The sequence below is a fragment of the Hypanus sabinus genome, chromosome 6 (genome assembly GCF_030144855.1).
Source record: "Hypanus sabinus isolate sHypSab1 chromosome 6, sHypSab1.hap1, whole genome shotgun sequence".
Lineage (NCBI taxonomy): Eukaryota > Metazoa > Chordata > Chondrichthyes > Myliobatiformes > Dasyatidae > Hypanus > Hypanus sabinus.
In genome coordinates this window covers 76,741,810-76,755,570 of record NC_082711.1, presented here as the reverse complement: position 1 = coordinate 76,755,570, position 13,761 = coordinate 76,741,810, and the positions used below count along the sequence as shown (strand labels likewise).

Here is a 13,761-nt window from a genome sequence, read left to right as displayed (position 1 = left end):
TGCTCCTTGCATCTTAATATATATATGAGTCAGGTGTTATGACTGCACATTTCAGATCTCTAGCATTTCTGTAGGACTTCCTGCTGTAGTTAAGGAACTAGAATGAGAATCATTAATTGGATCCATTGCCACCCTTAGTTATATTAGCAGGAAAGCATGTGCTCTTTGTGCAATTCCATCACATCCATAAGGTAACACAATAATAGTGCCCTCCAGCAAAACTGCATTCTGTAATTATGACTGTTGTAATTCCTCAGTTTTAGTGCCCTGGGGTGTAAAAGATCAGTTGCTTGTCACTCTGATTGCATCTTTTTGTAAGATTCATCAAGGATATGTCAGCAGTAAAATATGCTCTCTCTGGGTCGATAGGGTAACTCGTGAGCAAGGAAGTTCTAAGTAAATTATGGTTAGCCACATGTCAACATACTTAGTAACTTGCTGCTTACCATAAGGACTTACTTGTATGTATATTCTAATGAAAATTGAAACTTGATATTTTGAAAACTTTGAAGAGCCTAAAATGCAAGTTTCAACGTGATATATTTCACTCGAGATGCTGGTTTAACACTGTCAAGTATTAACATTACTCAAAGCTATAATGTTTAATTTATGTAATATTTCAAGCTTGTGTACTTGATCGAGCAAAGGCAACCCCGTGTATGCATTTTACCTTCGGAAGATTGTCGCTTTTTTGAGTACATAGAGTTGGTCTGGTCTGCTAGAGTTTCTGAAATGTTTGCGAACAAAATTTTGTTTGAAGCCATTGCAGTCTTTCTTTGGGAACAGACATTAATATAAGCAAAATAGTAGAAAATAGTTGGAGGAAAACTTACCTTTCCTTTTATAATTGATACCTCATGATATTAAGTGATGCATGTATTACGTTTGTTAAGAAGTCCTTTGTGTTCATTCTTGTTCTAGTGTCACACACCCAAGGCCCAATTGATGGAAGCCTGTATGCCAAGGTGCGAAAGAAAAGCTGCTCTGAGGGTCATATTCCTACGGGTGGTACTCCTGTAACTGCTGGACCGGAACAGATTGAACATACACTGTCAGTCAGCAGTGACTCTGGAAACTCCACAGCCTCCATAAGAACAGATCGAACGGAGGAACACTTGCCGCCAGGCGTTAAACGAGGACTAAGCCTGCAAGAAAAAGCCGAGTTGGATAGGCTTTTAAGTGGGTTTGGACTGGAGAATTCAGTACAGTTGAAGGACATGACTGAAACAAGAGTGAAGTACAGTGGAGTGCGTCATATTGTGCCAGCTCAAGTTCATGTGAATGGTGAACTGAAAGCAAAGGACAGGGAGACTGATATTTTAGATGATGAAATGCCAAATCACGATCTGCATAGCGTGGACAGCATAGGGACTCTTTCCTCCTCTGAAGGCCAACCGTCAAACAATCTGGGAAACTTCAGTTTTCACAAGAGCAGTCAGAACTCCCTGCTGTCAGATGGATTTGGAAGCAACACTGGAGATGACCTGCATAATGCTGTTGTTCCGGACCTTGGTATTGGAGCAGATGCGGGTTATGACAGAACATTTGTTGGAGTTTCTGAGGGAAAGAACACCTTTCAGCGACCCAGAAACCCAGCACTGCCACCACAGCCACAAGCTTATAACCAGAGTAATTATTCAACTCAAACCTGGGTACGGCAACAGCAGATGGTTGCTGCTCAACATTATGCCTATACAGCAGAAAATGATTTAAGGTTTGCAATGGTGGGCACTACAGAAGATTCAAACAGAATGCAAACAGCATTCAACCTTCCAGATACTCCCACGCGAGGGTCAAGTAGCAGGGATGCTGTGCAGAGAGGCCTTAATACGTTATCAGGGGACAGTAAAATCCAAGACCGCCAAGACTCCAGTGTCATGTTTGAGCAAGCTCACAAACCATCTAAGATTGGTCAAGTCGCTGAAGGTACAAGGTTGGGATCGGAGGAGCAGGATATGTCAACTTCCCCAACGTTGGATATTGATCAGTCAATTGAACAACTCAACAAACTGATAATGGATCTAGACCCCACGTTTGTGCCAATTCCTACGCGTGTTAACTCTGTAAATAAAGGCTCTCTTAGCAAGAGGGATGTCGTCCTGGAAGGAAGCAACGGTGTGAATTCAGGGACAGAGGAACAAACCCAGAGGGTCTCCAGAAGTGGCAGCCAACAAGGTAAATTAAATGGGCGGTCATATAGTAACCAGTGACAGAAATTTTGTTGCAGGAAATTTCTGCTCTTCAGTAAACAGTTCTGGTCACTGCAAAAACTGATATTGTAACCACATTCAGGAAATTCTGCTTTGCTTAGTGCCTCTAAAAACACCTCATAAAATATATTCTTAAATATAAAACAGAAGAAATCTCAGGAATGTGATTACTATATTTCTACAAAAAGGTAATTTCCTGAGTTCATTAGCTTAGAATGTAGGTTTTATTGTCTGAACTCTATATTGTGGTATGTGTCCCCAGCAGTATTTCAGTGGTATCTGGCGGATTATTTACTTCTGTGGTGACTAGCCCAATCTGACTTCCCATGGTTTTCTCTGCTCTCTGAGGTATTGAATCTCTTTAATTTTAGAAGACATGGGGCTAACATCAAGCTATTTTATTCCTAAATAGATAACCTTTGTACATGCTTGTTAACTGAGTATTGGAAGTCTATTTGACTGTTAGATGCTAATGCTGTGTCCTACCCTGTCTATGAAATGCATACCTTGCATATTCTAGTAGTAACAACTAAATAGTAGTTTGGTGTGTGGGTAGAAACTGTCTTCTCCGCTCCTTTCTTAACTTCCTTTGAATGTTTATTTGCCATTTATGAGAGATACTGTGGAATTCTACAAATAAACATGAAACAACGTTTAAATACTTGTATTAATTCATTCAGGTACAGTTTAATCCTTTTATACAAAAGCTGGTTTCTTGATGAATAGTTGCCCGGTGTATGACCCAGTAAAGATAGTACCTTTTTTATTTGGTTCTGAGTCATCTTCCTTCAACTTATCTCAGCCAGGTGGTGATAAACTTGTAAATTCAGTACATTAAATTAAAAGATAGATAGCGTATATGTCAATGTGATCTATGTCTGAAAACACACATTTGTTTATGTGGAATATAAGCAGCATCAGACAGACGTAATTCTTCATGTTCACCTACCTGTGAACAGGCACATTCATGCGTGAAAACCTGTCTCGGTGGAGCATTGCTACCACAACCAGAGTTTAGCACAAGTCAGCACTGTCAGTTAGATTGGAGAGAAAATTGAGGAAATTATTTTTTTCTAAGTTCTGCTTTGTTTGCAATACTCCAGTGTTGGTGCATTGACAGTTTTAATGATTCGTGGAAAAACTTCTTTCCCTCAAATAAAATATTTGGAAAATAATATGTTGATGCAATACCATGAGAAGTCGCATTTGCTCTATTTGATATGTATTTAATTTTCCAAATGGCATACAACTTGTATGAAATTCTTCTATTGACTGGTGTTACAGTTGACCGGGAATTCACGAGTTACAACAGCTGTTGTCTACATGGCACCTATTTGGTAAATTTAATGCGAGGGTGATAACAGTATGATGGGTGAGATAGAACGTACACATTATTTGCTCATTGTATGTTTGATAGTTCATCAATACTCTATTGGTATTTCTAAACTTTGGAATGCAGAGAGAAATGCAGAAAGGTTCTACCAAAAGTTTTCACTCAGAGTGTGATACAACATGGCTGTAAAGCTGGCAGACTGATTGTTAGATTTCTTTTTGCCTGAAGCATCATCTGGGTGCTATCTGTACTGTTCTGTGATTGACTGGAAGGAATCTGCTGCTTCCAGCTAAAATGCTTTCTTCAGTGAAGTGGTCCATCTTGTGAAAAGCCCATTCAATAAGGATTAATGAGTTTACATGGTATAATAAACTGGAGGTCACTTCAGAACATTTGTTAGGAAAGGAATGGGAAATGTTTAGCATTTTGATACTCAGAAGATTATTCACCCGCTGTAAATAAATCAGAGCTGGAAAATAGTCTGCAATTCTGATATTCTGGTGTCTTACTGCTTTTTGAAATGATTGGTTCTAATGACCCATTGACCATTACAGTTTGAGCACCCCTTATCTGAAATGCTTGGGGCTGGACGTATCTCAAATTCTGGACCGTGCCTCTATAATGAGGTAGCTTGTGTATGTAACCCGAGATTAAACACAAAATGCATTTGCACTTCATGTACAGCATATAGATATACCTGAAAGTAGCTTTATAGAATATTTTTTATAATTCTGTACATGAAACAATAATGTGTACGTTTAACCATCAAAAACATAAGCAATCACTACCACAGCTGCCCAAGTAGACACACAATGGCTGTTTGGCATCACCATTACTCCCAACTCTGAATTTATGTGCAACCAGAAAGCAGCCTTTGTTTTACACTTGTTCCACATACATATGGTATGTACTCATGCTGCCGTTCAGCATGTTAGACTTTCCATCAGCGACAATCTTGGCAAACTCATCAATGAATTTCTCTGCTGCTTTGTGATCAGCAGAGGCTTTATTACCGCAAATCTTTAAAAATTTAATACTGCGTCTTTTCTTAAATTTCTGCAACCATTCTTCTGAGTATTCATAATTACCTTCAATTTTCAGTTTGTTGTGATAGATTTTTGCTTGTTTCATGATCGGCATACCATCAAGTAGCATATCTTCGCTCTGACACAGATGAGTCCACTTTCAATGCACAGTCAAGCTCTTAATTTTCCACTTTATGTAGTATTTTTTCTGCTTTTCATTACTTTCAACATCGAATTTTAACAGTTTGCCCTTCTATCTCTTCAGATTGTAAACTGTTTCAGCTCCATACTCCTCTGTCAGTTGCTTCATACTTTCACCACAGTCAAGTTTTTCGAATTACTTGACTTTCAGTGTTACAGATAAAGATAAAGATAAACAGTGTTACAGTTACAGATAATTCTCTTCACTATTACCCATAGGGGTAATTGCAGGCCTTTTTCTCATTTTCAACAATATCTTCACAGCACAGAGCAGAGAATAAGCACAAACCACCTGGTGATCACTGTGAGTAATGCACGACGGTCTGGCTATGATGACTGCTGAAAATAAGCTGGTGCCAACAGGGCCCCACTCGGGATATGGGAAATCGTTCCCGCAAACCACATCGGTCGTTGGGAAACTTTGGGAAACTTTCTCAGCACCTTCAGGAGTTTTCCATTTGTGACGTCATGACAGCGCTCAAAAATATTTCGGATTTTGAATTTTTGGTTAAGGTGTGTGCAACCTGTATAAAGATTATTGACAGATGTTGTTCTTAATGTGAGAAGAGATTACTTCTGCATATGACCACTCAGGTGTAAACTTAGATCACACCCACCCCAATGAACTCCTGACCATAGGTAACCTGGTGCAGGCTCCGTCACCGTTCCTGATTGGAGAAACACACTACAGAGAACAATCTGAAACATGCTGCTGATCTGTTTAAAATGAAAGACAAGATCTAGATCAAGGTCAGAGGAGACATGGCAGTAAAATCCAAGTGGCTCGAATAAAATGGGGAGTCAGTCCTGCGTCAACCTAACCCTAAATATTAGATTGTTGGGTCTCAATAGGCTCAGATTGGGTCACCAGACCATTCGTGCTAATTACTATTTATATGAGTGGTAGAAAAGCACAATTAATGTGGGTCACTTGAGTATTTTGATTCTTAGGTTAAAACAATTAATGGTATGCTCTACTGTCATGGCTCTTGTGGCTGACTGTTGCATTATAGAAACATAGAAAACCTACAGCACAGGCCCTTCGGCCCACAAAGCTGTGCCAAACACGTCCCTACCTTAGAAATTACTCTAAGGTTACTCTCGCCCTGTATTTTTCCAAACTCTACGTACCCATCCTGGAGTTTCTTAAAAGACCCTATGGAATCCGCCTCTACCAGCGTCGCTGGCAGCCCATTCCACTCACTTACCACTCTGTGCGTAAAAAACTTACCCTGACATCTCCTCTGTACCTGCTTCCTAGCGCCTTAGAACTGTGCCCTCTCGTGCTAGCCATTTCAGCCCTGGGAAAAAGCCTCTGACTATCCACACAATCAATGCCTGTCATCATCTTATATACCTCTATCAGGCCACCTCTCATCCTCTGTTTAATATATTAAACACATATTATGTTTGCTACTACTTGCTGTTTTCAATAGTTAAAACCGCTGAGTTTTCTCAATGTACTGAACTGTAATAGGCTGCAGACTCGGGAGAGAAGGGTGTTTTTTCATATGACAATCCAGTTTTGAAAATTGATGACACTAAAGTGTCTGATACCTGATGTAGTTTAAAGTAAAATCCTTATAGCTTGAGGGCAGCATTTATTATTCATTCTTAGCAATCTTAACAACAAATGGTAGCAGTTTTGCTGCTTGGACCACATTTACAAGACTCCATCCCACACACTGTTGTACAAGAAATTTGAAGATTTTGCCTTAATAAGCACATATTAATTACTCTTACATTTTAATGAATGTAACTTGAATATTGTGTGTGTGGATATGCATTGAAAAAGAGATCAGTGGGACTATAGATATCTTGGGAAACTACACAGAAATCATGTTGTTCAAAGGTTTATTTATTTGTTCAGAATATTTAAGAGAGTGGTAATTCTATACGTTACATGTTTTTGAGAATGACAGCCCAAGCAGTTTTCTAAATTTCTTATTAAAATAAACTTCCATCAAATTGGATGAATGTTTTTTACACAGTAACTTGTTTATGCATTCAAGGTGTGAGTTTGTGAATGGTGTCAACAATCTGCACTGTCCAGAATGCCTAGATTTGTGTTCTTTGGATGGCTTTCTCTGGCTCATGATGTTCCCCAAAGATGTAAATCAAAAGGATTTATTATTGAAGCTTCATTTTATGCAGTCCATAGATTATTTGCATTTCCTTTAATGATAGAAAATGGCAGTTTCACCCAATCACGTTCCAATTTAACACTTTCTACTTGATTATTTTAATTAGGACTTGAGATCCAATAATAAACTGCAAAGCTAAATATTTGCCTAATTCTTATCTATGCCTTAAGTAATTTCTGCAAATATATACTAACTCTGCAGTCTGAAACTCTTCAAAATTATTCCAAAGATTTTATCACATGATAATAACAGGAATATGGTGTCGAAGTATAAAGGTGGCTAGAGTGGAGCATAGAAAGAAATCACAGCATGTCCACCACTAAGCACATAGCTGTTGTCATTTACAAGGTAGACTTGGTAGAAGCTAGGAAAACTAATAAAACTTGATTGCTAGTCAGTGAAGTTATTTCAACCGATCATGTGCAGTAGATTTTGCCATCTTAAAATCTCCGTCTGATTCCAAATCATTGAACTAGAAGGAAAAGTTGAGATGATCTAGTACCTAGCCGGAAGCAGAAAGCAGGATGAGATTTTTGACAGCTTGCTGCCGTCTTTGCCAACACTTTGTAGCAAAGCATCCGGTCTGAGATGGACTGATGTGACCATGGGTGTGCAGAGAAAAGGGAACACAAAGTGAGTGGGAAATAAGAATCTATGGCAGCTGCTTGTATCCACCAGGTAGAGCAGGTATTGGTACATCTAAGGAGGATAGTATCCCTTGGATAAGCAGTCAAAATGCTAATTGTGATATATTAATGCAGGTCGACATTCAGAGTGGGGAGCAGCAGACAGGAGAATTCTATAGTAGTTCCAGAATTAGGAAGATGAGTAGTTTCTGGAAATTATAGTTCTGGGTAGAATTAGTTGTCACTTGGGCAAGTATGGATTAATTAAAGAAAGCCAGCTAGATACGTCATAGACAAATTATGTCTAACTAACTTGGTAGTTTTTTTATGAAGTAAGTGAGAGAATCAATGAAAAAAATATGGTTTATGTGGACTTTCATAAGTCATTTTGTTAGATGCTGAATCATCAGTTTGAAGGGCAAAGGATACAAGAAATAAGTTTGTAAGCAATATGGATAGAAAATTAGCTCAGTAGATGGGAAGAAAGTACTAGTGCAAAGTTGATTATCAGATTAATATCAGTTTATCAGAATAATAATGAGGAGAGAAATAATATGTAATGTTGGGAAAAGTAAAGTGTTATATTTTGGAAAAAGTGAGACTAATAGAAACTAGGATATGCGTTTCAAAAAGAAGCACAAGATAAGAAATATCTAGGACTGTATGTGCTTGGCTCGTTGAAAGTGGAAGTGTTTGTCAAGAAATTGGCTTTAAAAAAAAAGCTCATGGGATCCTGAGCTTTATAAATAGAGGCAACAAGGATGTCATGAAGAAGCTTGAGCATGTACTGGGTTGGCCACAAAATGGATATTTCGCCCAGCTCTGCTAGCCCATGGTAGGAAAGATGGAAGGTTTTGGAGAGGATGCAGAAAAGATTTACTGCAATAATCCAAAATATATGCATGGATAGGTGTATTGAATTAAATCATTGATCAGCCATGATCTTACAGAAAAACAAAGAGCTGGAAACAGTAGACTAAGCTTCACTAGCACTCTACTTGTTGAGTGATGGAATCGACTAAGGGGCTAAGTAGGCTAGTTTTGTTTCTATGTTCCTGTAATCTTGGGGTTATTTCACAACAGCCAGATGATTAAGTAGATGGAATCTCCAATTTGTTCTAACCAGTGCAGATAATCAGTTGATTTAGTTCTGCTTGATCTTTACCAATTTTTATGCACAGTTTCTCTTTGGTTTTCTCCCTTTATTGAAGATTTCGATTACTTGTTAGGACATAGATATCCTCCAGCAACTCAACCAACCAGTTTATCATTGAATCTGTACAAATAACACTTGATAATTACACCACTGGGGTTTCAAGATGACTACAGTTTTTTGAACTTGCCTAAAATCCTCATAAGTACAGATCTCTAAGTAATGATGAAGCGTCAGGTCCCTGGTCAATTCAGGTATTCATGGATGTATATTGAACTATGGAGGTTGCTAATGGGATCATCTTGGGGGAAGAACAGTTTGAATTTATGGTGGTTTTGCCTCAGATTGTTTGAAGGAAAAAAGACTTAATAGCATGAACTACTTTGACTAACTCATTGCATAGGTCAGTTTCCAGCTCTCTGCAAACAAGTAAATTATGGGCACTTTACACTTTTCCAGCAAGTAATTTTAAATAGTTGGCAGCATGCCTGCCATTTCCAGTTATACCGAATTAAAGTTGTAGGTTCTTACTAGTGACACAGACTTAGAAAATAAATTCAAAGTAAATTTATTATTAAAGTACGTATATGTCACTGATATTCGTTTTCTGTGGGTGTACTCAATAAGTCCATAATTTAATATTAACACTAATATAAGCAGTGAAAAATCTCACCAACCTGGGCATTCAATCAATGTGCAAAAGACAATATGAGCAAATACAAAAAGAAAGAAATAATAATTATAAATAAATAAACAATAAATATCAAGAACATGAGTTGAAGAGTCCTTGAAAGTGGGTCTGTAGGTTGTGGGAACATTTTAATGATGTGGCAAGTGAAGTGAGTGATATTATTCCCTTTGGTTTAAGAGCCTGTTGGTCAAGGGGTATAAACTGTTTATGAGCCTGGTGGTATGAATCCTGATGTACCAACTTCCTGATGGCAGCAGTGAGAAGAGAGTATGTCCTGGGTGGTGGGGGTCCCTGATGATGGATGCTGCTTTCCTGTGACAACTTTTGTGCAGGTGGCTCAGTGATGGGGAGGGCTTTACCCATGACTTACAGGGCCACATCCATTACCTTTTGTAGGATTTTCTGTTCAAGGGCTTTGGTGTTTCTATGCTAGGCTGTGATGTGGCTAATCAATATACTCACCACTACACATCTATAGAAGTTTGTCAAAGTTTTAGATATCATGTTGAATCCTTGAAAACTCAAAAGGAAGTAGAGGTACTGCTGTGCTTTCTCTGTAATTGCACTTGCATGCTGGGCCCAGAAGAAGTCCTCCAAAATAATAACACTGAGGAATTTAAAGTTGCTGACCCTCTCCATGTCTGATCCTCTGATGAGGATTGGCTCATCAACCTCTGGTTTCCTCCTTCCAAAGTTGATAATCAGCTTCTTGGTCTTGCTAATGTTGAGTGAGAGGCTATTTTGTAGCAACATTCAGCCAGATTTTCAATCTCCTTCCTGTATGTTGATTTGGAGCTATGCTTAGGTGCACGGTCATAAGTATAAAGTGAGTGGACTAAGCACACAGCCTTGTGGTGTACCTGTGCTGATGGAAATTGTTGAGGAGATGTTGTTGCCAATCTGAACTGCCTGAGGTCTGTAAGTGAGAAAATCGAGGATCCATTTGAAAAAGAGTTATTAAGACCAAGGTCTTGAAATTTATTGATTAGTTTTGAGTGGATGGTGGTATTGAATGCCAAACTGTAGTCAGTAAAGAACATCCTGACGTATGCATCTTTGCTGTCCAAGTGTTCCAAGGTTGAGTGAAGTTGAGTCCTGCTGTGGACCTGTTGCTCTGCTAGGCAAATTGAGCAGATCCATGTTATTTCTCAGGCAGGAGTTGATATATTTCAACACCAACCTCTCAAATCATTTCATCAGGTCATTATGTTCTTCTTAGGCACCGGTGTAATCGAAGCCTGCTTGAAGCAGGTGGGTACCTCAGACTGCTGGAGCATAATGTTAAAGATCTCAGTGAACACCCCCAGCCAGTTGATCAGCACAGGTCTTTAGTACTTGACCAGGTACCCCGTCTGGGCCAGATGCTTTTTGAGGGTTCTCCCTCCTGCTTCTTGTATAACCCTAAAACCTCGTGTATAAGAAATTTAATTAAGGAACAAGGAAATATTGGTCGTGCAACACATTACACAAATGGGTCTTCTGATCGATGAGCCATACTCCATTTAGTAAACCAGTCATACGTTTTGATTTATCATTGGAACTTAAGGTAGTCTTTTAATTCAAGCTTTGAACTGATACTTATGAATTTATTGGTTTATTGAAGGTTTTCTCCGAAGAACAACAATGAAATATTCAATAACATTTATAGCATCTAATGGAGAACTGAAGGTTCACTTAAACACATGGTGCAATGCTTACTTTAACATACTGTATATTACATTTTAAAGTACTTTACAGTTTGCAGTCAACTGAGAAACCTAATGTGGCTGAATTTTTATGAACATTAATGCAATCCCTAAAAAATCCTAATGGAAGGTTTGGCTGCTTCTTTAATTAATATGAAACATGTTTATGCATGGACAATACAATTGCATTAAAATATTGCCCACAGAGATGTGCAATAGATGATGATCTAGAGATGAGGAACACGGAGAGGTCTGATGTGTCTGATTTAGAATCTGAAATAATTCGATATTTTTCAAGAAATTGTGGCCTCTTATAGCCTCAAACTGAAATTATGTAAGAATCTAATTCCAGACTTTGATATGTGTGCCATAGGGAATACTAATTCTTATTTTAAATTTACTGCATACTGTCTTTTGCTAACTAAATGTAATCAGCCTGTCTCAAGTGTAGTATCCATTTAATATGAAGAATTTGTCACTAAAATCTCTTACTCTGCCTCCCTTGAATTCTAAAAGCAACCTGGAAAAATAAGTAGAACTGTCAATGATGGAATTTGAAAGGCTGGAAGAATTTAATCAGTCAGCTTTGTAAACTGTAATCCCTCCACTGTTCCCCAGTCTGAGGAAGGATCACTGACCCATAACATTAACTCGTTTCTCTTTCCACAGCTGCTCCTAACTAACTGAGTTCTTCCAGGATTTTTCCTTAACAATATGGATTTTTTGACATACTGTGAGATTTTTTTCTGAAGTCTAGACTTCAAGATGTTCATAAGCATAGTCTAGAATAGTTCACAATTTGGATCGTCAAATTATTGGGATATTAACATTATAATTATGAATATGTAATTTCTTCAAGCTAAATCTATAGTCCTTATTAATCATTTATTGGATGATCATTTTTGGTTTAAAATTTTCAATACCATTCTATACAGTTTTCAATATTCCACTTAGAGCCACTAATCACTTTCTGTTGCTTAATAATTTCAGCAGAATATAGCAAATAAAGTTTTCCCTTTATCAAAATTCAGCTGTAGCTGGAGGGACAGAAAATATCCAATCTCTGTATAACAAAAGTGAAAAATTTTATTTATTATTTTTGATCCTTGGGTGCATTGTGAAATACATGTTTTGCTGCCCTGAAAATAAATATGAGCCAAAAGTATTCTCGGCATTGTCTTCATATGCTCTGACCTGCTTGTATGTTTGCCTGTTTGTTCATGTCTATGCTTTGTTTTTGACTTCAGTCATTCCTGCCTTATTAATCTCCCTGACCTGTGTTTGAACATCGGAACAAGACAGTTCTTGTCGAAATCACTGGAGATGTACTTTGTGATTGGACTTGTGGGGCTCTACTTCTTCTGGGCCAGATTGACAATTAGTACTTAGCATTGCCAACACTCCCTTTTTCCTCTCAAAAGCTATTTTGTTTCATACCTCAGAGCTGCAAATCTACCTCTGCCATCTCTGTAGTTGCCTGTACTCCTACCCCCTGTACTGACACCTTGGACTCCCACTGCATTCAACCCTTTGAACATTATAAACCTTTTCTGAGGCAGATGCTCTCCTCAGTGACCTTATCTATGAGGATGGTTTACTTTTTCACAAGTCTTAACTGCATAGCTACCACATAAATAGCATAATATTCTTCTAAGTTAACCAAAGAAATGCAGTTCTTTTATATCATTGTCTGTATATTTCCACCTGAACATCACATCCATGTTTGTTTGAATCCGGAATGCTTCTTGCTCCTGCAGCCTCCTCCTGAACTCCATGCGCAACTGGTCGCCTATTCTCGATACCCTGTTCTCAGCATAATAAAATCTAGTTTTAATTTCATTGTCCATAAAGATTTAAAAAAAGAAAGCAGCCAATAAAAACAAAATACCTCATTTAGTCCTATTCTAACTTGGAAGAGTAGCTAGTGCTGCAATTGATATATTTATTGGCTATCATACATTGTCACAAAATGGAAGATGGTTTGAACTCCCACTACAACTTGGCTTAGCACAGGTTTTACTTTTAAGATATCAAGCAATGAGTAGGCGTACATGGAGTCAGGCTGGAAGAATAGATTAAGAGTCTGTTATGTCTTGGAGACAGGTTGACATCCATCACAAACAGTTGGGATGACATCGTTCTCTGTGACCAGCATGAAATGAGTGTGATTCTTGGTGCAGAAGTAAATATAGTTTCAGACAATGTCACAGAGTGGCTAGTTTCACTTGGAGAATCATAAAACAAATTTGATGCATTTTTTTTTGTATTGAATGTATCATGTCAGAAATCATACTGTTTGTATTAGAAGACAGTTTGTATTTCATCTGGTGGTAAGAGTGTTAAATGACTATTCAATGAAGTTTTGAAGGCACACTTACTCATTCTGATTTTCCAAACTAACAAGTGTCCGCGCCTAGAAACACAACACCAGGCATGCAATATCATAACAAGATAAAGTTGTATTTTGCATCCTCAAAAATTCATTCCATTGAAATAAATCCATTACTGATTTTATGGCTAAAATGAAAGGGCACAGTTTTAAGGTGCTTTGATGTAGGTACAGAGGAGATGTCAGGAGCGAGTTTTTTATGCAGAGAGTGGACGGTGCGTGGAATGGGCTGCCAGCGACAGTGATGGAGGCGGATACGATAGGGTCTTTTAAGAGACTCCTGGATGGGTACATGAAGCTTAGA

General features: G+C 38.2%; 1 protein-coding gene across 8 annotated transcripts in view; it reads left to right on the top strand.

Annotated features, from left to right (window-relative positions):
• The window catches only part of LOC132395595 (tensin-3-like), a 320,946-nt gene that overhangs the window by 232,724 nt on the left and 74,461 nt on the right, over positions 1-13,761 (top strand). For all 8 annotated transcript variants that reach the window (XM_059972423.1, XM_059972424.1, XM_059972427.1 and 5 more), the window contains one exon: positions 922-2,175. In XM_059972423.1, coding sequence (XP_059828406.1) covers positions 922-2,175 — 1,254 coding nt within the window. The remainder of the gene's footprint in view (positions 1-921; positions 2,176-13,761) is intronic.